Source organism: Zalophus californianus, chromosome 1, assembly GCF_009762305.2.
Source record: "Zalophus californianus isolate mZalCal1 chromosome 1, mZalCal1.pri.v2, whole genome shotgun sequence".
Classification (NCBI taxonomy): Eukaryota; Metazoa; Chordata; class Mammalia; order Carnivora; family Otariidae; genus Zalophus; species Zalophus californianus.
Window position 1 is genome coordinate 2,856,770 of NC_045595.1, and position 25,166 is coordinate 2,881,935.

The 25,166-nt window shown below is 56.1% G+C and overlaps 1 protein-coding gene across 1 annotated transcript in view; it reads left to right on the forward strand.

Moving 5' to 3' along the window:
* ATCAY (ATCAY kinesin light chain interacting caytaxin) overlaps nt 1-25,166 on the forward strand; it is a 30,551-nt gene that overhangs the window by 1,160 nt on the left and 4,225 nt on the right. The window contains exons 2-11 of the mRNA XM_027585131.2: nt 2,508-2,625; nt 13,076-13,134; nt 15,489-15,710; nt 17,097-17,282; nt 17,617-17,719; nt 18,537-18,668; nt 19,444-19,530; nt 22,557-22,655; nt 23,211-23,246; nt 24,543-24,614. Of these exons, the coding sequence (XP_027440932.1) occupies nt 2,549-2,625; nt 13,076-13,134; nt 15,489-15,710; nt 17,097-17,282; nt 17,617-17,719; nt 18,537-18,668; nt 19,444-19,530; nt 22,557-22,655; nt 23,211-23,246; nt 24,543-24,614 (1,073 nt within the window). The 5' untranslated portion in view covers nt 2,508-2,548. The remainder of the gene's footprint in view (nt 1-2,507; nt 2,626-13,075; nt 13,135-15,488; nt 15,711-17,096; nt 17,283-17,616; nt 17,720-18,536; nt 18,669-19,443; nt 19,531-22,556; nt 22,656-23,210; nt 23,247-24,542; nt 24,615-25,166) is intronic.

Consider the following 25,166-nt stretch of genomic DNA (forward strand, 5'->3'; position numbering starts at 1 on the left):
TATAACGCCGTGAGCGGATTTGGGAGGAAAAAAAAAAAAAAGACTTGATAGATGTGTACATCGAGGCTTGCCTATGGGGTGGGGAGGAAGGGAGAAGGTTGAAGACTGATTCCTTCTTCTCTGAATTTGAACGTGATATGCCGGTAACTCAGCCGGCACAGCGCCAAAGCTCACTGCCTCGTTCTCCATCCTCAAACGTGAAGCCGGGATCTTAGAACAGGCGTGTACAGGGCCCACGGGGGACCCACCCACACCCCACATTTAGAGGATTGTGGGGCCAGCAAGTGTGGCCCCGGAGTCTCAGCTGTGGGTGGGATTGGGGGGCACGCTTCCTGGGCGCTGAGGTCACACCCAGCTCGGGGTAAGGAAAACAGATGCAGAGACCTCTTCCCCCGCCCCCGACCCCCGCCCCGCGAAAGGAAATTCATTTCCATTGATCTGAACTTTCCCTTGCCGTAAGGTTTTGGGTGGTGGTTGTTGCCCCAGGCAACAGGAAGAGCGTTTTGGGGTTTTTTGTTGTTGTTGTTGTTGGTTTTTTTTTTTTTTTTTTGGCGTACTGCGTCTTACTGTCCCTCCTCCATGAATGAATGACGACATTCAGAACAGTGACAAGGATGCAGTGGGAAACTCTCACCCAAGCGTGTGGGGGGGGGGGCGGGGGGAGGGTGTCTAATTTTAGCTACCCCTCCCCCACTGCCTGGCCTTCACCTGGCCCAGGCTCCCTCGGGCTCCTCCCTCTCCGAGCCACAACCTCAAATGCAGACCCCTCCCACAGGGGCTGCTGTCCACACCCAAACCCTTAGCCTTGCAGGCTCTACAGAGGGGCAGCCTCGGCATCAGGAAGGGTGGGGGGCTGGGGACGGGGGAGAGGGAGGGAGGGAGGCTCAGGTGCTGGCATGTGAGAATAACTACCCAGGAGCTACTTGGAGGGTGGGCTGCAAGGACGCGGCGAGGCCTCTATAATGACTGTCAAACCCCGCCCAAGTTCCCTGCGCAAGTGTGCAATTAAGACAGGATTTCTCAATCTCAGATCTATGGACATTTGGGGCTGGATCATTTTTGGTCCTGGGGGCCACCTTGAGCACCCTGCCGTGTTGAGCAGCATCCCTAACCTCCATCCACTTGATGCCAGTAGCACCCTCCCCAAACTGTGACGACCAAAAATGCCTCTAAACATTGCCAAGTGTCTCCTGGGGGGAGGGGGGAGGGCAAAATTATCCCCACTTGAAAGCCACTGGTTTAAAAGCATAGAGCCCATTGTGTTGACTAAGTTATAAGACCCTGGAATCTTATGTCCAAAAGGTATTATATAAAGATCATTTCTAGTCCAACTTTTTAGTTTGCAGATGGAGATAGTGAAGCTGGGAGGGGTGAGTGGGGGAGTCTCCCGTGCCTCAGGGTAGACCCCAATTCAGTCTCATTCCGCAGTTCCTGCTGCTCCCAGACAGCCCAGCTCCTAAACCACCATTTAGGGTGCTGCCCGCCACCCCCATCCTGCCCCCAGCTCCTCAGAAAAATAAAAAACAAAACTTGTGTTTTGTGCTTAGTGAGAATTACGACCCCAACTTCCAGCCCCAGTCTCTTTCCACACTGCCTCCATTAGCCCTGGGGTAAGCAGGTTGTCAGGACTTGCTTCTTTATCAGGGGATAAAGGGGCGGGGCAGGTAGCCTGGAGAAAGTAGAGGGGGGTTGAGGTCGACCAGGTCCTATTTGAAAGTGTCAGTCCCAGGCGGGTGGCTTACTCGGTTAAGTGTCTGCCTTCTGCTCAGGTCATGAATCCGGAGTCCCGGGATCAAGTCCTGCACTGGGCTCCCTGTCAGCTGGGAGTCTGCTTCTCCCTCTGCCCCTCACCCCACTTGTGCTCGCTCTCTCTCTCTCTCTCTCTCTCTCAATTGAATAAAATTTTAAAAAAATCTTTGGGGGCGCCTGGGTGGCTCAGTTGGTTAAGCAACTGCCTTCGGCTCAGGTCATGATCCTGGAGTCCTGGGATCGAGTCCCGCATCGGGCTCCCCGCTCGGTGGGAGTCTGCTTCTCCCTCTGACCCTCTTCCCTCTCGTGCTATCTCTCATTCTCTCTGTCTCAAATAAATAAATAAAATCTTTAAAAAAAAAAAATCTTTGGGAAAGAAAAAAGGTGTCAGTCCCAGCAAGGAAGCTTTAGTATAAATGAGTTTATTGCTTCCCAGGTAACTCCAACGTAAGGGCGCGATGATGAGCCCTAAGGAGAATAGACTTCAGAACTTCAAAGCGGGGGGCGGGGGGGGGGGCTGATACCTGCTGACTCAGCGCCTCACCTGGGTTCAGATTCCAGACCCACGTGGGTGTCATCAGCTCTGTACACCTCTGTTTTCTCACCTGTGACATGGGGAAACCTCACGGGGCTGGTCACTGGTTCAGTTTAATGAAGGATGCGACACTGTTTGCATATTGATCTGAAGGGCCACACATGGGCGGGGGGCTGTTATTACGATAACTGTCCGGTAAAACCTCCATTTGGTCCGCCTTCAGGATTCATCTCTGCTTCAAGCCAGCACCTCTCCTTGGTTCTCATGGGGACCACTGAAGCCACGCTCCGGATGGAAAATGTGGATGTGAAGGAAGAATGGCAGGACGAAGCTCTTCCCAGGTATGGCTTCTCCGTTTCCACATCGCCCGTCGCGTTGCGCGGGGGGTACCCGCTGCCCCTCTGAGCTGTGGTGTGGGGCACGCTGAGGACGGATGGGACCAGGCACATAATAAATATTTGCTGACTTTTTTAAGATTGATTCCCCACCCCCGCCCCCACCAAAGCGCCGCAAATGCTCCATTCCCACGCTATTTCAAGAGTTGTGAACATTCACCTACAACCATCTCGTGGACTATGACATTCTTACGGGTGTTCCCACGAATCCGGGTGATAGCACATTTTTCCCCGTGGCAGCCAGAGGGATCTTGTCTTACTCCTGCCTAAAACTCCTGGGGCACATGCCCACCCCAAGGAAAATCCGGTGTTCAGCCTCCCCTCCTTCTTCAACCTCTCTCCCACCACATCCCTGTCATGTCCCTCCAGTTCTAGAAGCTTCCTTCCCATTCCTTCCCCAGGCCCGGCCGGCGCTGACTGTCAGACTTCGCACCGGCTGCTCCCTCTGCCTGGAATGCCCTTCCCAGACACCCAGGCTTCCCTCGCTTCCTTCGGGTCTCTGCCCACAAGCCTCCCTCTCAGGGAGGGCCTCTTGGCCCCACTCATTACCCCTCCCCTCAGTCCCTGAATTGTTTCTTCCTGAACAGCGGCCCCCAAAGACGTCCACCTCCGAATTCCTGTCCCCTGCCAATGTCCCCCTCCACGGCAAAGCCGCTCTGCAAATGTGATGAAGCTAAGGACCTCACAATGGGGAGATGACCCTGAGTCATCCAGATGGGGCCCCCGTGTCACCGAAAGGGTCCTTCCCGAAGTTCGAAGGGAGGATCTGTTTCTATCCCTTTCCCAGATTCTCCCTTAGAGCTTCCAGAAGGAACCGGCCCTGCCCACACCTTGCCTTCAGCCCCATGAAACCGGTTTTGGACTCACTTCTGGCCTCCAGAATTGTAAGAGAATAAATATGTGCTGTTTTAAGCCACTGTGTGGTGATTTGTTACAGTAGCCATGGGAGACTCTGCTACGAGTCTAATACTCTGAATGTTTCACATATTTATCTTGTATATCGTCTGTTTTCTCCACCAAATGGACCCCCGCCCACCACAGTAGGGGCCTTTGGTTGGATCACTGTTGTATGGCAGCATGAGGACAGACCCCGGCATACAGTCGGCGCTCAATAGCTGTTGGGTGAGTGGGTGACGGTCACTGGTAGGAGTAAGAAACCGTGTAGGAGGGAAGCAGAGACACGTGCCCCCCCAGGCCTCGTGTCCCTCTGGGAGGTGTGGGGTAATGTGGTCGGCACAGGCTCCCCTAATCCGATGGCTGGACACACTGACCATCTCCGCCCTTCTTTAAGGCAAGCAGTTTACCCCGGGGGATGATGCCCAAGAGCTCTTTATAAAACCGTCTGGGAAGGACTAGCCGAAGGGAAGCGTGTGCTCACCCTGGAAAAGAGAGGGTCTCCAGCTCCAGAAAATCCCAGCCCCTGAGGGGCCGAAGTCTTCCTCATGCCTCAGTTTCCCTGTCTGTGAAGTGGGGATGTTAATCCCTCGCTCACAGAGTTGTTGGAGGAACCGGCTGAGGCCCTCAGGATGAAGCGGCTGGGGTGGGCTCACCACAGGACGCCGGCTGCCCAAACGCACGGTCCCCCTCAGATTGCTCTTCTTAGCCACGTCTTGTTCACTCCAGCTCCCTGCCCCCGCATCCATCGCTTAGATGATAGCCCCTCTCCCAAGCCTTGTTGAGACAAAATGGGGCAGCTGCAGATGCGAATTTTAAGTGAGTTTCTCCCAGCTGCAGAGGGTCCCTCTCCGTGCTCAGTGGGCCAGTGTCTGCGGCACAGTGGCCCCGCTGTGCGGCCCTGGGGCGGGAGCCAGCCCTTTGCCGGGGCGTCTGCCTTCCTTGCTCTGCAAGAACGGAGGGCAGCTCCGCACCTCTGTCTAGTGCCAGACAACCCACAGTTCTGTTCCTTCCAGCCCAGTGATCCCTTCCCGGAGGTGTCTTCCAGCTCCCCTGGGGTGCCAGAGGGCTGGCCCGGTGCCCACAGCGCCTCCTGCCCCCACGACCTTGTACCATCTTCCTTCACCTCTGCCCCAGAGGGCAGCCTGGAGATGATGTAGCTCACTGCCTTATTTCTCCATTCATTCTCTGTAAGGCTATGCACCCACTGTATGCCAGGCCCCAAGCAAGACACTGGGGACACACGGCAAACAGGACAGACACCCTCGTGGGGCATTCAGTCTGGGGCAGAGAGAGACTTTTCCCTTATAAACTTCACAACCCAATATAAAACTGAAGCTGGGTTCGTGGTACCTGGGAGAGGGCCTGGGTGGGGTCTGACCCGGGTGGAGAGACTGGAGAGGTTGGGGAGGGTGCTGTTCCTAAGCTGTGAAGGTTGAAGAAAGCTAGGGGTAGGGGCTGAGCATTCGAAGCTCAGAGAGCAGTGTGTGCAAAGGCCCTGAGGCCAGTGGGAGCAGACCGAGGGATGTAAGGAAAGCTGAGGGGGCATCTTGGCCAGTGTCTCATAGTTAAGGAGAGGCAAGTACAGGGTTAGACAGATGTCTGACTGGTGCCTCAGCCTGCCCTTCCCTCCACAAGCAAGCGGCCGTGGGTTTTGTTTATAACTTTTTATTCCGATGTAGTTCCAAACTTAGAAAAAAAATTACAAGAATGGTATAAGGCATATCTGTAAACTTTTCCCCAGATTTGCCAGTTAACATTTCACTCCCTTTGCTTTGTCATTCCCTCCCCCATCTCTCCCTCCCTCCTGTGTCTCTCCCCTCTCTGTGTCTCTCTGTCTCTGCCTTCCTCCTCTGTCTCTCTCTGCCCCTCCCCATATATATACATATATATGTGTGTGTATATATACATATACACATACACACACACACACACACACACACACACACACACACATATAGACTCAGTTCCCGTTTGTTTCTCTTCATCCCTGCACAGGGCACGCCAGTGCGGTCTCTCCCCTGAACACACGCACATGAGCTGATTTTGGGTGGCACACACCTCAACAGTCCCCAAAAACGTGTGCGGCCGCGGCGGGTTCAGGGCACAAAGTGGTGGAGGGCTCTGAGCAGCCTAAGCATCGCTGCCCCTCCTCAGCTCTGCCCTTCTCCGTCCCGTGCTCTAGGCGTGCCGGCTCCTCTCTTCTGGTCTCCTCCTCCTCTGTCCCAGTCTGCTTGGGCTGCCAAAACGGGATTCCACCGACACTTACGCTCTCACCATCCTAGAGGCCGGCAAGTCAGGTCAGGGGCCCGGCAGGGCTGGGCTCGGTGAAGGCTCTCTCCCAGGCTTGTAGACGGCTACCCTCTGGCTGTGGCCTTTCCTCCACGCTTATGTGCACAGAGATCACTCCTGTCTCTCTTTCTTACAAAGCACAGCCCTATGGGATCAAGGCCTTCTTATGACCTCATTTAACCTTTATTGCTTCTTAAAGGCCCATCTCCAAATCATATTGGAGGTTGGTCCTTCAATATATGAATGTGGCGGGGGGACACGATTCAGTCTGTAACATCCTCTTTGCAAAGATCTGACTGCTGGGAGTGGAGTTGGGGTGGGGGGGCGGAGCTGTGGTGCCACCCGGGGCCTTGGGACCCTCCCCGGGGCTGTGGTGCTGGGGGAATCAGAGGCGGGCGAAGGGACAGAGGTGTCGCACATTGCAGAGAAGGCACAACAACACATCTGTCTGGGCATCTAAAAACCACCAAAGTGGCCAAGAAAGAACGGTGTAGGCCTCTCTGGATCTCTTGGCTGGGCTTTGGGGGTGTCATACTGCAAAGCCCCAGCACTGCTGGCCCAGTTTCCAGGCTCGAGCCTTGGAAAAGCCTCCCTCTACCCAGAAAGAGATTGTGTGGTTGCGTGCACCAGAAGCGGCCTTGGGCAGGCAGAGACAGAGACTGGCCAGCCCCGGAGGGGAGACTGAGGCAGCAGCGCCCAAGTTTGATACCCTCGAAGTCCTGAAGCACAGGCTTGGCGGGCGTCGGGGGGTGGGGGTGGAGCATGGTCAAAGTTCATTCCCAATCCCCTCGTCTCACACCATGGGAAACTGAAGCCAGAGGCTGGAGCGTGAGGGTAGACTTGGAGCCAGGAGCCCCCCGTTAGGCCAGCACTGTTGCAGCCGCAGAGCCGCTCCAGATCAACAGATGCTCCCACTGGTGCCCCCCACCACTCTCGGGATGCACCTTCACTCAGTCTGTCTGTCCTTCTACCAGCCACTTCTCTGAGGGCCAGGCCCATGACTCACCAAAGCAAGATAGGAAGAGGCACGTCCTAGCAGGAAGCAAGCAGTTAGAGAAAGCAGGAAGCAGCACTCAAGACAGAGGGCTGAGATGTGCAAAGGCACTGGGGCAAAGGGGGCCTTGGCACGGTAGGGAACATAGCCGGCAGAAATGGGGCTGAAGGGCTCCCAGACGCCACGTCCTAGAGGGGTGCCCAGGTGAGAGATCTGGATTCCACACTGCGCGCTGCACGAGACAACACAGATGTATTCTTGCACAATTCTGGAGGCTAGAAGTCCAAAATCGAGGCGTCAGCAGGGCCCTGCTCCCTCTAAAGGAGACACTCCTGCCCCCCTCTCCCAGCTTCCGGGGTGGCCCGCAGTCCCGGGCGTTCCCTGGCTTGGGGACACGTCCCTGCAGTCTCTGCCTCATCCTCACGTGGCTCCATCCCCGTGTCTGCATCCCCATTCCCTTGTTCTCATCCCCACGCCGCTCATTGGATTTAGGGCCCCGTTAATCCAGGGTGGCCTCTTGTACCTTAATTACATCTGCAGTGGCCTTATTTCCAATAGGTCACGGTCCAAGTACTGGGAGCTAGGACTTGAGTTATCTTTTGGGGGCACAGACTTCAACCCGCACGGAAAGATGAAGCCACGCCCGGGCGCCTCGCATATAGAGGAAAGCCCACTTCTCACGGGGCTTGCCCGTTGCAGGCCGAGCAAGCCTGCAGGGAGCCCTCCGGATCTACTCTGAGTTTAGGGACAGGCTTCAGCACCGCACAGTATGAGCTCTTCCTGGGACTTGGGGAAATAGCAGTTTTCAGCTGGTAGGGTGGGATTTGCCCTGCTGATGTCCCAGGCCCGGGGCTCCTCCTCCGAGGAGCGTGGAGTCCTGCCGAGTCGGCTTCTCCAGGTCAGCATGAGCTCGAACATCATCATCCAACAACCGTTGTGTGCTGGGGGCTCTGCCAGGTGCCTCGGCCTCACAACTTCCTCCCGCCCCCAGGAGAGCTCCCTCCCCCCTCCTCCACCCCTCCCCCCACCCTCCATCCCCTCCCCCACTCTCCATCCCCTCCCCCCTCCTCCACCCCTCCCCCCACCCTGCAGCCCCTCCCCCATTCTCCATCCCCTCCCCCCCTCCCAACCATCTGCTTTCTGATCTGTTCCTAGGACTCTCCAAGCTCATTCCAACCTCAGAGGCTCTGCCCAAATGGAATGCCCTTCTGCCAGTCTTCCCATGCTGCCAGCCTCCTGCTTGCAGGTCCCCACTCAAAAGTCACCTCCTCAAAGAGGCCTTCCCTGACTGCCCACAACTGCGCCTCCCCTCCTTCCCCTTCTTCTGGCTTATTTTCTTTGTGTCGAGTATCACCATCGGCTTCCTTCATCTATTGGTTTACTCCGTTGTTATATTTCTCCCCTCTGGTATCAGTCAGGGTCCCTGCAAAGAACAAAACCAATAGTTTTTCATTTTATATATATGATATATATTATTAATCATATTTTATGTTAAAAAATCATACTAATTATATAATATGTCATATTATATATTTACATAGAAATTATTTGGGTCACCTGGGTGGCTCGGTTGGTGAAGCATCTGCCTGGGGCTCAGGTTATGATCCGAGGATCCTGGGATCCAGTCCTGCACTGGGCTCCTGGCTCAGCGGGGAGCCTGCTTCTCCCTCTGCCTGCCACTCCCCCTGCTTGTGTTCCCTCTCTGTTAAATACATAAATTAAGAATCTTTAAAAAAAAGAAATTATTTGTTGGTGTTACTGTATTTATTAATTTACACATTCTTTTTTAATATATATTATACAATTATTGTACTTTTGTGTTATACATACAATTATGTGCAATTACATATAATTGTATATATAATTATAGATATCTTTTACATGTATATATAAAATATATTATATACTTTTCTATATCATTTTGTACATGAGTTTATTTATTTTGAGAGAGTAAGCAGGGCGAGGGCAGAGGGAGAGGGAGAATCTCAAGCCGACTCTGTGCTCAGCGCAGATCTCACGGCCCCGAGATCATGACCTGAGCCGCAATCAAGAGTCTGACTGAGCTGCCCAGGCGCCCTGAGTAGGTTATTTTCCACGCACAGGACTTAATCCAAGGCAGCGGCTCACACCCCGCGGGGACGGGGACGGGCGGGTCTGAAATGCATGGGGCAGGCTGTGGTGACACCACTGGCCGGAGGCAGAGTGGCTTCCTCCTCTGGGAAACCTGGATGCCTTTCGGCGGCAGGAGACCCACATTGTCGCGTATAGTGTCTTCTTAGCGTCCCAGGATTGTGGATGTCCGTCTACCAAACACCTTGACAGCAGCACCTGGATGGTGTTTGATCGACTAACCGTGGCTGGGGATCTGTCCTCACTCTGCACGGAATGGGGATGTAGCCCAGAGCCCCAACACCCAACGTGCATTTGTTAACGGAATGAAAAAGGAGGTGCTAGTTCTGTTCCCATTTTACAGAGGAGGGAAACCGGCTCAGAGCAGGAAGGGTACCACCCACGTGTGTTGCACTGCAACGTGGCAGAGCGGGAGTGTGCTTCCAGGCTCTCTCAGACATCCACTCTACCTCCCTGGGGCCTCAGTTTCCCCGCCTGCGCCGAGCAGCTGGATGCTTTCCCCACCTTGACGTTTCAGCTGCGGCCGGGCCACATTCCACTTGGTTGTGACCAACAGAGGATTTACGTGGACCCGTCCAGGGTTGGGAAGCTGAATCACATCCTGATAGGAACCAGACAGCCCGGGCTGCAAAACAGCGCAGCTTCCTTCTGGTGGGGGAGGGGGGAGATGGTGGCAGGACAGGGGGTCCAGAGGACCCCTGGCCGGACAGAGGACCGGGCGCCCAGGCCCATGGATTTTTCCGGTGTCCCACTGGGGTCGGTGCACGTGTGCTGAACGGGCACAAGGGGGCGGCAGAGAGCAATGACTGGAATCAACTCGCCACGGGGCGGTTCCGACTCCCCTCCCCCCAGGGAGTCCCAAGGCCAGCCTCAGTTTCCTCCTCTGTGCAGTGGGCTCCTCCCTGCCTGCCAGGGGTGCTGTGAGGAGCAAGTAAGATCATGCCATGAACATCCCGAGCCGGCACGCAGCGAGTGCCCTGCCCATGGGGTAAGTTAGATTCCAGACCAGGAATTGCAGCCGGAGACAGCGATGGGCACCTGGCAGGCAGTGGACATGCCGGAAGGAGCCAGAGCAACATTCCAGCACCCAGGGCAGCAGGAGTGGCCCACAGTCCGCTCCTGGTGCGTGGCTGCCACTCACAGAGGGCAGGTCCGTGGTTGAAGAAAAGACAGAAATCCAAAGTTTTTGTGTCACGTCTCTGATTTGACAGCAAACCTAAAATGTTTTTAAATACTGCGTGGGCGGGACAAAACTAGAGGTGGTGCCTCCGCCGTCAGTCTGGAGTTTGGGGTAACCTGGCAGGTGGCGGGTGTGTTTCCTGGGCTCCGGGGCCCTGGACTCCTTCATGAGTCACCCATGTTGAGAGGCCCAGACAACAGGGAGCAGTAGGGACATGAAACAGGCCTGGACGTTGGCTTGTCAGCCCCGTCTACCTCTTCTGACTTTATTCCAAGCTTGTTTTTCTTTTAACTGAGGGAAAATTCCCAGAGCTTAAAAGCAACGGTCTTAAGTGCACCACTCAGTGGCATTTGGTACATTTACAATGTTGTGCAGCCCCCACCTCTATCTAGTTCCAGAACATTCCATCACCCCAAAATGAGACCTCGTCCCCCTCGGCAGCCACTTGTTACCCCATTTCCCCACCCCCGGCCCCCGCGAGCCCCCTTCCCGTCTGCGGATGAGCCCGTTCCGGACGTGTCACCCACATGGACTCACACCCCATGTGGCCTTCCGTGTCCGGTTCCCTCCCTGAGCGTCGTGGGCTCGGGGTCCGTCCCCGGGCCAGTGCGTGTGGGCGCCTCACTCCTGCTCGCGGTCGATGTGTCGCAATCTGTCGATGGACACTTGGAGTGTTTCCACGTTTTGGCTGCTGTGAATCATGTCGCTATGAACACGGGGGTGTGAGCTTTTGTGTGGACATGTGTCTTCACTTCCTGTGGACCTGTTCAGTGGGGACCTTTGAGCTACATGGGAGCAGAGTGAGGTCCCGTTCTTCCCTTACCCCCCAGACCCTCCACTGCGCCTGGGGGGTAGTGGTTGCTCAACGAACACTGGATGTTAATGAGTGGGAGGAAAGGGAGCAGAGGAAGAAGGGCATCAGCCCTGAGAGGAACAGAGGCAGCGAGGGAATGAATGGTTTTCAAAGGAAAGGAAAACGCATTCCATCACTCCATCCCCTCCTCTCCTGAACATGTCCCCATTCAGCCCTGCTGGCACTGCTGGGTCACAGGGGTGAATTAGCGCTTTTCCGAGTCAGCACACCCTGAGCTAGAGCGCTCTGCAAAAGTTCTGCCTCGTTGACTATTTCCCGGGAGCAAAGGAGCTGGAGCATCTGGGTCAAACCCAGGCAGCGTGAGCTTTCGCTCCCAAAAGTGGCCTGGGCATTGCCAGAAAAAAAGAAAGTCTTATTTTGCAAATCCATGCTCAGGCAAGGATTAAAGGGGGACAAATGCATAGTTGGCAGTTGGCAGCATTATTTAAAAAAACAAAACTTTTGGGGCGCCTGGGTGGCTCAGTCGGTTAAGCGTCTGCCTTCGGCTCGGGTCGTGATCCCGGGGTCCTAGGATCGAGCCCCGCATCAGGCTCCCTGCTCTGCGGGAAGCCTGCTTCTCCCTCTCCCACTCCCCCTGCTTGTGTTCCCTCTCTTGCTATATTTCTCTCTGTCAAATAAATAAATAAAATCCTAAAAACAAAACAAAAAAACAAAACTGTACCTTTTAGAAGTTTTAGATTTACAGGGGCACCTGGGTGGCTCAGTCGGTTGAGTATCCAACTCTCTTGATTTTGGCTCAGGTCATGGTCTCAGGGTCAGAAGATCAAGCCCTGAATCGGGCTCCATGCTTAGTGGGGAGTCTGCTTCTCTCTCTCTCCCTCTGCTTCTCACCCCCCACCCATGTCTCTCTCTAAAAAAAAAAAAAAGGTAAATAAATAAAGAAGTTTTAGAATTACAGAAAATTTTCGAGAATATTACAGAAAGTTTCCGTATGTTCTGCATTCAGCTTGTCCTATGATTAACATCTTATATTAGAAGATGTTCATCTGTTACAATTAATAGACCCATGTTGAAACATTCTCAGCAAAGTCCACAATCTATTCTGATTTCCTCAGTTTCCCCCCATGTCCCTTTTCTGTCCCAGGCTCCCACGTGACACAGAGTCATCATGTCTTCTTGGGCTCCTCCGGGCTGGGACAGTTTCTCAGACTTCCCTGGTGTTTGATGCCCCTTGACAGTGGCGCGGAGGACGGGGAAGGGGTTTTGTAGGAAGCCCCTTCCTTGGATTTGTCTGGGGTTTTTCTCATGGTGAGGCCGGGGGGATGGGTTTTGGGAGGAAGACCCCCAAGTCAAGTGCCCTTCCCCTGATGCCATCTCAGGGGCGGAGGACGTGCCATCACCATGGCTTGTCACTGAGGACGTTGGCCTCGGTCCCCTGGCTGAGGTGGGCGGTCAGGTGTCTCCACTGCTTGGTCACTCACTTCCCCTCTGCATGCTGGGGCTGGGGAGGGACACTCTGTAAGCCCACGCTTACAGAGAAGGGAATCCTTCTCTGTCTCCTTGACGGCAGAGAAATCGACATACATTATTTGGAATGCTTCTGCACAGAAAATTTGTCTCTTCTCCCTGTTTATTCATTCATTTATTTACATCTTTATGGACTCATAAAATGTGTGTTGTTGCTCGAACTGTTCCGGCATTGGCCACGGAGAGCTCTTTTGGTTGATCACTGTGTTTTCTTGACATCTTCTTGCAGCATTTAGTAGCCAAAATTCATCAGAGACCAAACTCTGCTGGGCCACCCCTGAAAAGTACTGCATATATTCCAAAGTGAAACTGTGTGACACAGTACTGCATGAGACCCTCCTTCTCTCTGGGCTTTGGCTTTCTGCATCCAAAAGGAGGAAAGAACAGCTTAATATCCACGAGACCATCTGAAGGGAGCCCTCCGGCACTGATGTGTTATGATTTTCTGTGCCGACGAGCAGGTGTGTTTTGTCCCAGTGACTCCCCAGAACTAACCAAGTCTTGTTGCTGTTTGTTTGCTCCCTGCGCTCCGGTGGCTGATGTCTGCGCTTGGCCGGGTCTGCAGGCCACTCCCGGAAGAGACGGGGATGGACCCACTTGGCAGCCCCACGGAAGACACGTCCTGTAAGTGTCCGCTTCAGTGTGCAGAAATGGGCGCATTGTTTCCAGATCTCGCTCTGCCTGAGGCTGAGACTATAGACATGTCAAAGGCCGTGTGCCTCCTGGGTGGAGTGTCAGGGAAGGGGGTTGTTCTGCTCTGAAGCCTGGAGGGAAAGCAGCCAGGGTGAGTGAGAGACATGTGGGCCCAGTCACGAAGCTGGCTGGTGGTGTTGCTATGTGTCCTTGAGCCAGTTGCTCAGCCTTTCTGTGCCTCCGAGTCCTCATCTATTAAATACAGGTAGTGAGCTTCCTGCTGAAGGGGGCATGCAAGGACTTAATGAGGTGACATGCATAAAGTGCCCAGGGGTTGCCAGGCACAAAGTTAGCCCCGGGAAGGCTCTGCTGCCCTAAACACTCAGGAGGGCTCAGGGCTCCAAGGTCCCAGAGGAGCTGCCCTGAACATGTGTTGTTCTCCATGGCATCTCCTCAGAGTCCTGCTGGGGGCCCCCCTTCTGCCTGCATTTCCCCCTTGTGGCTCATCACAGTGCCCACCCTTTCTGAGAAAAGAGTGACCAGAGAGGGACAGCCACATCCTTGACATCACACAGCACTAAGAGAGGGGTGAATCAATCCCCTTTGGACCCCTGTTTCCTACTTCTGTACAGTGAAGAATGTGTAATAACAGTACCCCACTTCCTAGGTGTGGCTGGTTGAATAACAGCCCCCAGAGATATTCAAATCCTAAACCTGGAATCTGCGAATGTCCCCTCACATGGCCAAAGGGACTTTGCAAAAGAGATTTATTGAGTTAAGGAGATGGAGAAGACATGGTGGTGAATTTTATGTGTCCACTTGGCTGGGACACAGTACCCAGAGACGGGATCAAGAAATATTCTAGGTATTCCTGTTGAGAGTCACTTTTTTGATGAGATTAACATTTAAATGAGTAGTAGACTCTGAGTAAAGCAGATTGCACTCCATAATGTGGGTGGGCCGCATCTAATCAGTCGAGGGCCATTAAAAGGAAGAAGACTCAGGTGTGGTTCATCCTGGGGCAAACCCTCTTCAGCTGTGAACATGTGACACCGGACAGGTTATCTGCTTCCAACATATGATGGTGGGACAGGCATGGGATAGACATTACCTCTGCCTTGCTTCCCTGCTGGGGAGAAGTGTTGTGCAGACACCCCCATGCTCCCTCTCACCATGCCATGACCTGCAGCTCTACCCCCTCAGGGAGAGGGAGCCCTGCTTCTGCCAAGCACCCCTGACTCACCACTCCCCACCCACTGTGCTGCCCTCGCCAGCCAAGTAGTCCTGGCAGTCACCACCTCAGTGTCCCCATCTGTAAAGTGGGTGACATGGCTTGCCACACCAGGTCATGGTGAGATCTAGAAATCACGCCATTTACCTCCTCATGTCTCACGAAGCAGTCGCCTCTGACCCGTGGCTTAGGGCCGGAGAAAGTCAAAGAAAATAAAAAGTGAGGAGCTGGTGCGTGTAATTGTGGATTGATGAATGTCTCCATCTGGTGGGAGAGGGGCAGGGCTCTCCCCCCGGCTCTTTATTTTGTCCTCACCGTCCGCCGATGAAACTGGAGGTGACTTCCCAAGGTCTCTGGAAGAGTAGCCTCTTTCCCTCAAGCTGGCTTGGGGCAGCAGGGGGGCGCTTTCCTCGCAGGGAAAGTAACCTCCATCACCCCCGAGGGGCCAGCTCTGCTCAGCCCGCTGTGGGATCAGCTCTAACCCCTTCAGGGCAGCCCCGGGGCAGGGAGGGAAGCCACTTTTTACAAGGAGACCAGAGTCCCAGCTCGGAGCGTCCAGGAGAAAGCAGTTCAAACCATGAGGCATGCCCACCCTGACCAGCTCCTGAGAGATCCAGAAGGACCTGCACACTCTGTGCCTCAGTTTGCTCACCTGGTAAAGGGGATAATAACAGAACTTGCCTCGCATGGATATTGCAAACATGAAAGCACTTCGCAGAGGGCCGGGCCCATGTGGCGTGGTGTCAGTTATTAAAGAGGCGAACATACGGAGAGGTGAAAAGTAGCCCGGGGGGCGTTCTCTGCCGCCCGTATCCAGAGGCAACGGTGATCAGATACGGGCGGGTCCGGAGCCAGGTAGGGTGCCCGGGGGGGGGCTCACCCTGTGTGAGTCCCATCTGGCAGATGGTAAAAGTAAGTCAAGCTTAGAGAGTCAAGGTGTCTGCAGGGTGAGAGGTTCCAACATTGAACCCCTGCCTGCCCCGAAGGATGGCCTTTGACTTCTCACCATTCACATGATGGAGCGAAGCTCTCACCGGGTCAGGAAACAACGGGGAGGGGACCAAGAAAGAACCAGCGAAGGTGATTTTGTCTCATTTTCCCCTTCTCCACACAGCCCCTCCCAACACGCTGAACTTCAACGGAGCTCATCGGAAGCGGAAGACACTGGTCGCCCCGGAGATCAACATCTCCCTGGACCAGAGCGAGGGTTCCCTGCTGTCTGATGACTTTCTGGACACCCCCGACGACCTGGACATCAACGTGGACGACATCGAGACCCCCGACGAGACCGACTCGCTGGAGTTTCTGGGGAACGGCAATGAGCTGGAGTGGGAAGGTGAGGCCCAGGGGCTCAGGTGGGGCAGGGGCTCCGACCCAGGGCGCACAGAGCAGCCTTGAGAGCACCCGTCCCCTGCTGCGACGCCGCATGCATTCTTCTTGTGGACTTGAGGGTTTTTCTGGGGGGACGTGGCTTTCACATGGTTCTCAAAGGTGACCGGGTCCAAAGTGAAGTGCCTCCAATGCTTGCACAGGTGTGTGGGGAACATTTGTGCAGAAGCAGGTCCTGACTGAGATGCGGGGCGGGTGGCAGGGATACGGCGGGGGAGGTGGCGCCCGTCCCCACGCGCGGCCCTCGGGAAGACAGACTCTGGACAATAAAACACAGGTGCACAAGCTCGTTGCCACTGGTCGTCGGTGCTAAGAGGAAAGTGGGGTGAGGGGTTGGGACAGGGCAGGGCGTGGGGGGGCCTCACCTGAGGGGCGGTCCTGCCCCAGGGGTCACGGGGCCATGTCTGGGGATGTCTGCGGCTGTCACACTGGGGGTGCTCCTGGCATTGACGGGGGGGGGCAGGAGGCCTGCTCAGCGCCGCCCCACCCCCACCCCAGCACCCAGGACGCTCCGAGTTTTCTGCGGTGCCGAGAAGGAGAAGGATTTGTTTGTTTTAAAAAGATTTTATGCATTGGGGCGCCTGGGTGGCTCAGTCATTAAGTGTCTGCCTTCGGCTCAGGTCACGATCCCGGGGTCCTGGGCTCCCTGCTCGGCGGGAAGCCTGCTTCTCCCTCTCCAGCTCCCCCTGCTTGTGTTCCTGCTCTCACTATGTCTCTCTGTCAAATAAATACATAAATAAAGATTTTATGTATTTATTTGACAGAAAGAGAGAAAGAACAGGAGCAGGGGGGAGGGGCAGCGGCAGAGGGAGAAGCAGGCTCCCCGCCGAGCAGGGAGCCCGATGCGGGGCTCGACCCTGGGACCCTGGGATCGTGACCTGAGCCGAAGGCAGACGCCTCACCGACTGAGCCACCCAGGCACCCCTGGTGTTACCCTGGTGTTACCTCTTTAGGTGTTTGCTGGAATTCAGCCATGAAGCCACCTGGCCCTGGGCTTCCCTGAGCTGGGGGTTTCCATCGCTGATCCGATTTCCCTGCGTGTTCAGAGGCTCTGGGTCCAAAACCAACAGGGTGCTCTGGGAGGCCAGCAAACGGGAGGCCCCGGAGGGCTCACTGGAGAAGGTGGCATTTGAGCTGGGCCATGAAGGGAGAGTAGGAGGGGCAAATGGACCAGCAGGGCCTCCAGGCAGGGAGAAGCGCATAGCCAGGTGTCACAGGAGGAAGATGAGGCTCACACGCCCACAGACAGCAGGGGAGAGGGGTACCGGGCGGGAGGCTGGGACAAAACGTCTGGACTCAGGCGTCCCTTCCGCTCGCCCTGGCCTGCTTCCAGATGACACCCCCGTGGCCGCCGCCAAGAACATGCCCGGGGACAGCGCAGACCTGTTTGGGGATGGTGCTGCGGAGGATGGCGGTGCCACCAATGGGCGCCTGTGGAGGACAGTGATCATTGGAGAACAAGAACACCGAATTGACCTGCACATGATCCGGCCCTACATGAGGGTAGTGACCCACGGAGGTGAGAACGCACCCATCGGGCTCCCCCTGGCTCCCGCCAGCCAACTGGAGGTCGTCAGAGGCCCTCTGTGAACCTCAGTCTCTTCATCTGAGCCACAGGGATGTTAGGTCCTGATCCCTGGGAGGCAGGGGCAGGCATGGACCGGCTGGGCGCACACAGGGGTGCCTGCGAGGGTGGCCGGACAGCCCAGGGGTTTGCTGACTCCCCCAGCCAAGGCGCTGCGACTCAGAGCTGGACCCTCTGGGAAGGGGCCTCGCTGGCGAAGAGGTGGGCGCTTGGGCTAGAGCACGGGCCAGCTCAGAGCGCCAGCCACTCCCTGGCCGCCTCTCCCCAGGGTACTATGGCGAAGGTCTCAACGCCATCATCGTGTTTGCTGCCTGCTTCCTCCCGGACAGCAGCTCCCCCGACTACCACTACATCATGGAGAACCTCTTCCTGTAAGTGGCCCGCCCCGCCCCGCCCCACGCCCACGGTTCTCTCGGCTGCAAGAACCGCCCATCCTCACCCCCGGCCACGGGCCAAGCGCGTGGCACGACCCGGGGGCAAGGGGGGGCAGGCAGGTGCAGCACCTGAGACTCGGGGAGGTTGCGTCACCTGGCCGGGGACACCCTGCTACGGTTGTGTTATGACGGAGACAGACACTACACCTGGAGGGTAACAGAGAGGGCTCCGTAAACCGTGATCACTCCTGTGTTTGTTAGTAGGAAGATTTCCCTCTTACCCGGTGGGGCTGGGGTGCGGGTGGTTCAGAGGATGACCGGTCAGAGCAGGAAGAGGCCCCAGAGAGCAGGGAACCCCCATCCCCCCCACTTACGGAGGGGAAGTAGAGGCTGAGACAGAGGAAAGGATTTTTCTAAAATTGCTCAGGGAGAGTTGGGGCAGGGACGGACCCCAGACCCCCTCATGTCCAGTACAGTGGACTGTCCACTGGGGGGGGTGCGTGTTCCCCAGCTGGATCTGGGGCTGTGAGATCCACCTGTCAGGATTCACGGAGACGCTGGATGAGGTCGTGCCTATAAAACACGTGGTGCCTAATAAGTGCTCCATAAAATAGTAACTGCTGCTATGGTTATGCCCACTGACACTGATTTGGGGTGGGCTGGGCTCTACATGCACCCCACCCCGAGTGTGCCAGGACGCCCCCCCACCCTGCACCTAAGCAGGTGCCACAGGTGTTCAGTCGCGGGGACTGGGGCTGCCTAACTCTGGCCCTCCCGCCGCCCCACCCCCCCCGTCTCCCGCACCCGTGACCAGGTACGTCATCAGCAGTCTGGAACTGCTGGTGGCCGAGGATTACATGATCGTCTACCTGAACGGAGCCACGCCCCGGCGGAGGATGCCCGGCATCGGCTGGCTGAAGAAGTGTTACCAGATGATCGACAGGAGGTGCGTGCGTGGGGCGGGGCCGCTGGGGGTTCAAGGGCCCCGGGACCCCTGGAAGGCGGCGTGGTGGTCAGCCCACCAACCGATGACCGCAGATGGGCGGTTTGAAACCCACAGGCATGTTTGCTGTCCCCCCTCAGGAGGCCAGAAGCCGAGGAGCGGGGTGTGGGCAGGGCCGGTTCCTTCTGAGGCCGTGAGGGGGGGAGTCTGTTCCCCGTGTCTCCCGGCTCCTGGGGGTCGTCGGCCGTCCTCGGCGTCCCTCGCCCCATCCCTGCCTCCGTGGTCACGTGGCCTGTGCTCGTGTGTCTCTGTCCAGACCCCCCCTCTTTATAAGGACCCCAGCGATTGGATTAGGGCTGACCCTGCCCCGGTGTGACCTCGTTTTAGTGAAATACATCTGCGATGACCTTATTTTCCAACGTCCCGTTCTGAGGTCTGGGGGGGGGTCAGGACTACAACATAGGAATTTGGGGGGAGATGCAGTGCGACATGACCACAGCTGGCGGTCAGAACCAGGGCGCCCCGGGAGGTCTTCCAGGAATGCGAGGCAGCATGGCCACACAGGCGAGAGCTCAGACTCCGAATGAGGTGGCAGCGGGACTAGACGTCAGGGTGGCCGCCCACAGACTCCGCGATGGGGCCCAGCTTCGCAGCCCCTTCTCCTCCCTGGAGACTGGAGACGAGCTCAGGGGGCAGGGGCGCCCGCTGGGAGCACAGGGGAGGCGGCCCCTGGTAGCTCCTCCCTCCCGGGGGCTTGCTTCCTCTGCTTCCCCCGCAGATTGCGGAAAAACCTGAAGTCCCTCATCATCGTGCACCCCTCCTGGTTCATCCGCACAGTGCTGGCCATCTCCCGTCCCTTCATCAGGTAAGGACGCTGTGCCCTGTGCCCCGTGCCCTATGCCGGCCCTCCTCCCGGGTTGTGTGCGTCTCCTGTTTTAATCTGTATTTTGCAGCATCTCCACCATGAATATGTATTGTTGCTTTGTTATTTTTTTAAGGTTTTATTTATTTGTCAGAGAGAGAGCACAAGCATGGGGAGCATCAGGCAGAGGGAGAGGGAGAAGCAGGCTGCCCGCTGAGCAGGGAGCCTGATGTGGGACTCGATCCCAGGACCCTGGGAACATGACCTGAGCCGAAGGCAGTCACTTAACCGACTGAGCCACCCAGGCATCCCTGTGTTGTTGCTTTAAACCATTTTCAATCCCATGTGTTGTTATTAAGGGACTAACACAGGAAAAATACTAGCAAGCAGCCCTCCCATAGTAAATGCTGGATACCTTTTCACGTTTACAACCACGACCTGAGTGGCTGATGCTGTCGCGAACCCATTTCACAGAGGAGGGAACTGGGGCTCAGAAGGGTCAAGGGACTCAGCCAGGGTCATGCAGCCAGGTGGCTAGGCCACCACAGTCCCCCCAGAAGTGAGCCCAGCTCTGTCCACTCCAGCATCTGGGTGGGGACCCTGAGGATGCCAGGAGGGTCTGAGCCCCTCCCAGCAATAATGTCACGAGCCGTGTGTGTTGGGGGTCCTCGAGACCACCCTCAGCTGTGACGATTCACTGGAAGGACTCACAGAACTCAGAGAAGCTGTTACTGTTTGCTACAGGGGAAGGATGCAGATCGAAGGTGGCAAAGGACAAAGGGGTCCCCTCCCACGGACTGGTTGCAAAAGCCCTCAGTTGTCTCTATGATGATGTGTAAGAACAACAGAGGAATATACCATCAAGCAGCAAGCTCATTTTGCTCTCCAAGGTTTTCACAGGGGTTTAGCCACATGGGGATGGAGTAGCCAAGTGGCCGACCTTAGCTTCTGTCTTCGGGCGACCCAGAGGTCACACTGATGGGATGTGCCCAAGACGCCCACCAGAGGTCACATCCTTAACACGGACTATGCGGCAGGGCTCAAGGCCCAAGTACCCAGGGCACTCAGCAGGCAGGGCATTCCAGGTGCTTACTGGCCACCTCCCACGAGCATCAGGAACCCGTTATTTATTTTTTTTCTTTGCAATGGGTGGGGTTTGAGCACTTCAACCCGCTGGGTTAATCCTTTACTGCGCGGTATAAAAGTGCCCGATATACAGATCAAGTAAAACAAAATTAGTCGTGTGAAACGCCCTAGTCGATCACATAAACCCGATATTTAATTTAATATGATTCAAAGCATTGAATCGAATTGAGATCCTTCAAGGGGGTGCCTGGCTGGCTTGAGCGGTAGAGCGCACGCCCAGCTCTTGATCTCAGGGTCTTAAGGTTGAGCCCCACGTGGGGTGTAGAGATTGCTTACATAAATAAACCTAAAAAAAAAAAAATCCTTCACGTCCACATTCCCAGTTAATGATGTGTGATGAGCTTGAGGGAAGGTCGACCCTCCGAAAGGATCACGCTCTCAGCGTGAACAATTTGCAAGGAGGTGACTTCAGCCCGTCTGAGTTCAGGGACTTGGCAGGACCTTAAAACATTTGCATACTAGTAAAATCAGGGGAGTCTGTATGCTCATCACGGGCTGTGTGTGTTAACGATGGACCCCCTGGGCTAAACGGTGAGCACGCACCCCAGCCGAACAGGAGCGCACTCTGCTGTCCTCAGTACCCCCCAACCGGCAGCTGACATTTGCCTTGAGTGCAGATAACTCTCTCACCCGTGACTGCTTTCCCACGAGCGAATTTTGAGGGTCTCATTTTGAGCTTTCAAAGCAAAAGAAAGAAGCAGGAGAGAAAAGTTGAGTGTCCCCATTTACAAGCCGAGGAAAGCGGAGACCATTCTGGGTCCCCGGCGGCCCCGAGGGTGTGATTACAACTCAAGACGAGGCCACTTTGTCCTGTGATGATCAGAAGGCTGGGGATGCCCCTCGCCCCAGTGAGTTCTGCCTCCCAGGACCCCCCTTCCCCGCCTGCCACTGTGAGACAGGAAGCTGGCCCCACAGGCAGACAGAGCCTTGTCACCGTGGAGATTCGGGCATTGGTGTCCGAGGACCGGCATGCTGGGCATCACCAGGTGGTGGCAGCAGGTGCGGGCTCTGCACACCCTAAAATCCTTTCTAACAAATCAGCTCGGTCCACCCTGCAAGCCCTCCGGGCCGGACGTACTCAGGTAGTGGAGACAGGATTCCAGCCTGTCTGTCTGAGGCTCACTCCCTGCCCGCGGGCCCTTCTCATGACAACAGGAGGGAGACCTCGGGCTCCAAGAATAACTGGGTGTTTTTTTTTCCTTCTTATTTAAAAAAGAGTGGTTTGAACTGCATGAAAGCAGTTGGCGCAGCTCATTCCGCTGCACACGGCTGCTTTGTGACTCTCCGCGGGGAACGTCTGTCATGCCTAATCAGTTACGAGCGGCCTGCTGCCGAGCGCCGGCTTGCTTTTTCCCTAATGGACACTGTGAACCGTGTAATTCATCATGTGTCTCCCTTTGCATCGGCTGCTAGAAAGCCAGAGCCGAATTTTCATCTCATCTCCAAAAATAGATAGGAAACGCCTTAGCACACTTTTGTAGATGTTGGGCTCTCTCTTATGTTGTTGTTGTTGTTTTACTGTTACTCGATTATTCTATTATTTTCTGTAGTGCTGTATTCTCCAGACCTTCTGTCTGTCATTTAGAAACATTATTTGACCTTGAAAGAAAGCGTATTTTGCATTTCACCAAACTTAGTTTAATTAAATTAAAAAAAAAAAAAAAAACAGTAACCATGAGTTCAAAGCAGCAGCTGGTGACAAAGCTCAGCAGGGACCCTTCCCTTGACCCCGGGTGCTGCTCTGTCCACCCTCACGAGGGCCACGGGTAGAGGCTAGCCGGGCAGGGACGGAGGTTTGATGGAAGGTGCTCAGGGCATCCCTGTCGGCCAGCACACCTTCCAGGCTTAGCCCGCAGACCTCTCCCGCCTTCTCCTCCTGCCAGCGTCAAGTTCATCAACAAGATCCAGTACGTGCACAGCTTGGAAGATCTGGAGCAGCTCATCCCCATGGAACATGTGCAAATCCCAGAGTGCGTGCTTCAGTAAGTGTCCCTCGTGGCGTGCGACTGTCCCCGCCCCCATCCCCCACACCACCCCTCCCCGGGCCCCACCCCTCCCCTCTCGGATGCCTGGGGAACCAGACATGAGCGGGAGCCGCAGAGCAGAGGGAAACGCGGTGAAACACGCACATGTGAGATTAGAGGGTAAGTGGGCCACCAAGCCCCGGCCCACAGCTTGTTTTATCGATCAAGTTTTATTGGCACACAGCCACGCCCATCCATGGACGGATCCACTAGGGCTGCTTCTGAGCTACATCTGAATTGAGTAGCTGTGGCTGAAACTGGCCTACACGAAGTGGAAAATATTTACTCTCTAGCCTTTTGTAAGAAAACGGCCCTGATGGAGGGGCATGCTTTCTAATGGCTGTGTGCAATTTCTGGTGCTGAATCAGGCCCCCCAAAACATCTGCTGAGTGGTATCTACCAGATGCTGGCATGAGACCGTTTCTCCGTTCCCAAGCGGAAAGAGCCCCCGGGCAGCACACAGACAGGGGGAAGCAGGGCCGTGTCTGATGCATTTTACTGTCTGTCTTCCAGGTACGAAGAGGAAAGGCTCAAGGCCAGGAGAGAGAGGTCTGTGCAGAGGGGCCGTCGCATCAGGGCCACTTCAGGGCTGGGGCTGGGTGGGGCCCACAGTCGGGGGGGGGCAGCTGGTGGCTTCCGCTCAGCGGGGACCAATGGCATCCACACACACGGCCGTGTTGCGGGCTTTGAATCGGACGAGGGTTCTAACCTGGTCTCCCCCACTGAATCCCAGAGTGATGTTAGGCGAGTAAAAAGTTCAGTTACGTGAGAGATCAAGACAATGGGACCCATTTAGCAAAAGCGGTGGCTCGTAGTAATCATGATAAAATTAAGTTGTCCCTTGATAGAGAGGACACAAGCTCCACCCTCACCCCGGACAGACCCAGAAATGCCCCTTCACTAGCTTTCTGGCTCAATTTTCATCAGTGGTATAACCACGAATGGCGGTCACAGGGACCTCGGGGGTATTTCAGGCCCGCCCCACCCCCCAGAGCGGGGCAGGGCCAGGATTCCTGACAGCATCTTACAGCCTGGGGATCCAAGGCTCAGAGAGGGCAAGGCACCTGCCCAAGGCCACACAGCAAGTCTGGGAAAGGGTTGGGGCTTTCCGTCATTGCCAGGCCCTGTGCCTGCCTCAGGGGAAACAGGTGGATAAGAGGGTCGTGGTCCAGAGGGCTCCTCGAATGGCAAAGGAGAGGGACACCTCACCAAGTAAGGAGAGCGGGTCCTGCGGCAGGGTGGGTGACGTGGGCGGATGAGCCACATAAGGAGCAGAGGGTGTGGCAGCCTCGCACCGTGTCCTTCAGTAATGACGAGCCGAGGGCCGCACAGAGGGAGGCCCAGGGCAGGCGGACGCACCGGCCCGAGCCTTCTCCTCTACCCTCCCTCCCTCCCCCTCTGCCTTCCATCCTGTCTTTCACTCTCTTTTAATGTTTTATTGTGGTAAAATACACGCAACATAAAATTCACCATGTCTGTCCCTCTGTCTCCCTGGATGGTGCCCCACCGGCCTCCCAAGCCTTAGCTGTGGAGGGAACAGAGACCGGCCCCGAGAGCCGGAGTCAGGGCACAGGGCGACAGCGTCCGCACAAGGAGGGCCGCCGGACAAAGGCACGAGGTGTCAGGGATGACCAGCTGAGACAAATGTTCGGGGTCTCTCCTCCCCCGTCCTGCCCTCACTCACGCCCCCTTCCCCACGGCCGCCTCTGCTGTCAGTAACCCCGGGGGGGCATCTCTGCGCCCTCGGGGCCCGTCCGGGGGCAGCGAGACCCCGTCCGTGCTGCCCTCAGAGGCCACAGTGGGCCACGCTGGCTCACCACCCTCGCTGTCTCCCTGTGTCCCCAGCGCCAGGCCGCAGCCAGAGTTCGTCCTGCCCAGGTCCGAGGAGAAGCCAGAGGCGGCACCGGCGGAGGGCAGGTGGGTGTGCGGGTGACCACGGGCGAGGCTGCCGAGCCCCTGAACGGCCGGTAAGAGCGACCACGGCGCCGTCATGACGGGGACTGAGAAAGCGGTGGGAATGGCCAGCGTGATGCCGGCTCCGTCATGAGTGCTCGGGATCGGGGTCCCTCTTCCCTCCACCCCGGGCCGTCCCCACGGGGACACCGCAGAGGCCAGCAGTTCCACTGAAACCGTCGGGGTGCCTGGCCGGCTCAGTCAGTACACAGTGGGACTCTTGATCTCAGGGCTGTCAGTTTGAGCCCCACGCTGGGCTGAGAGAGGACGTCAAAAAAAATAGTCTTTAAAAATAAATAAACTATCAGTTGATAAAATGTAAAAGTCCGCTCCTGTCCGGCTCGGCTGCCTGCCTGCCTGGGGCCGTGGGCCAAGCCGCTGGGTGGCCGGTCCCAGCGCCCCCATCTTCTCCGGGGGCTATTCTACGGAAGTGAAATTCACATGCAACAAACCGTTTTTTAAGCGCACTTTCCGGGGGCCTTTAGGACACTGGCAAAGCTGGGCATCCTGCACCAC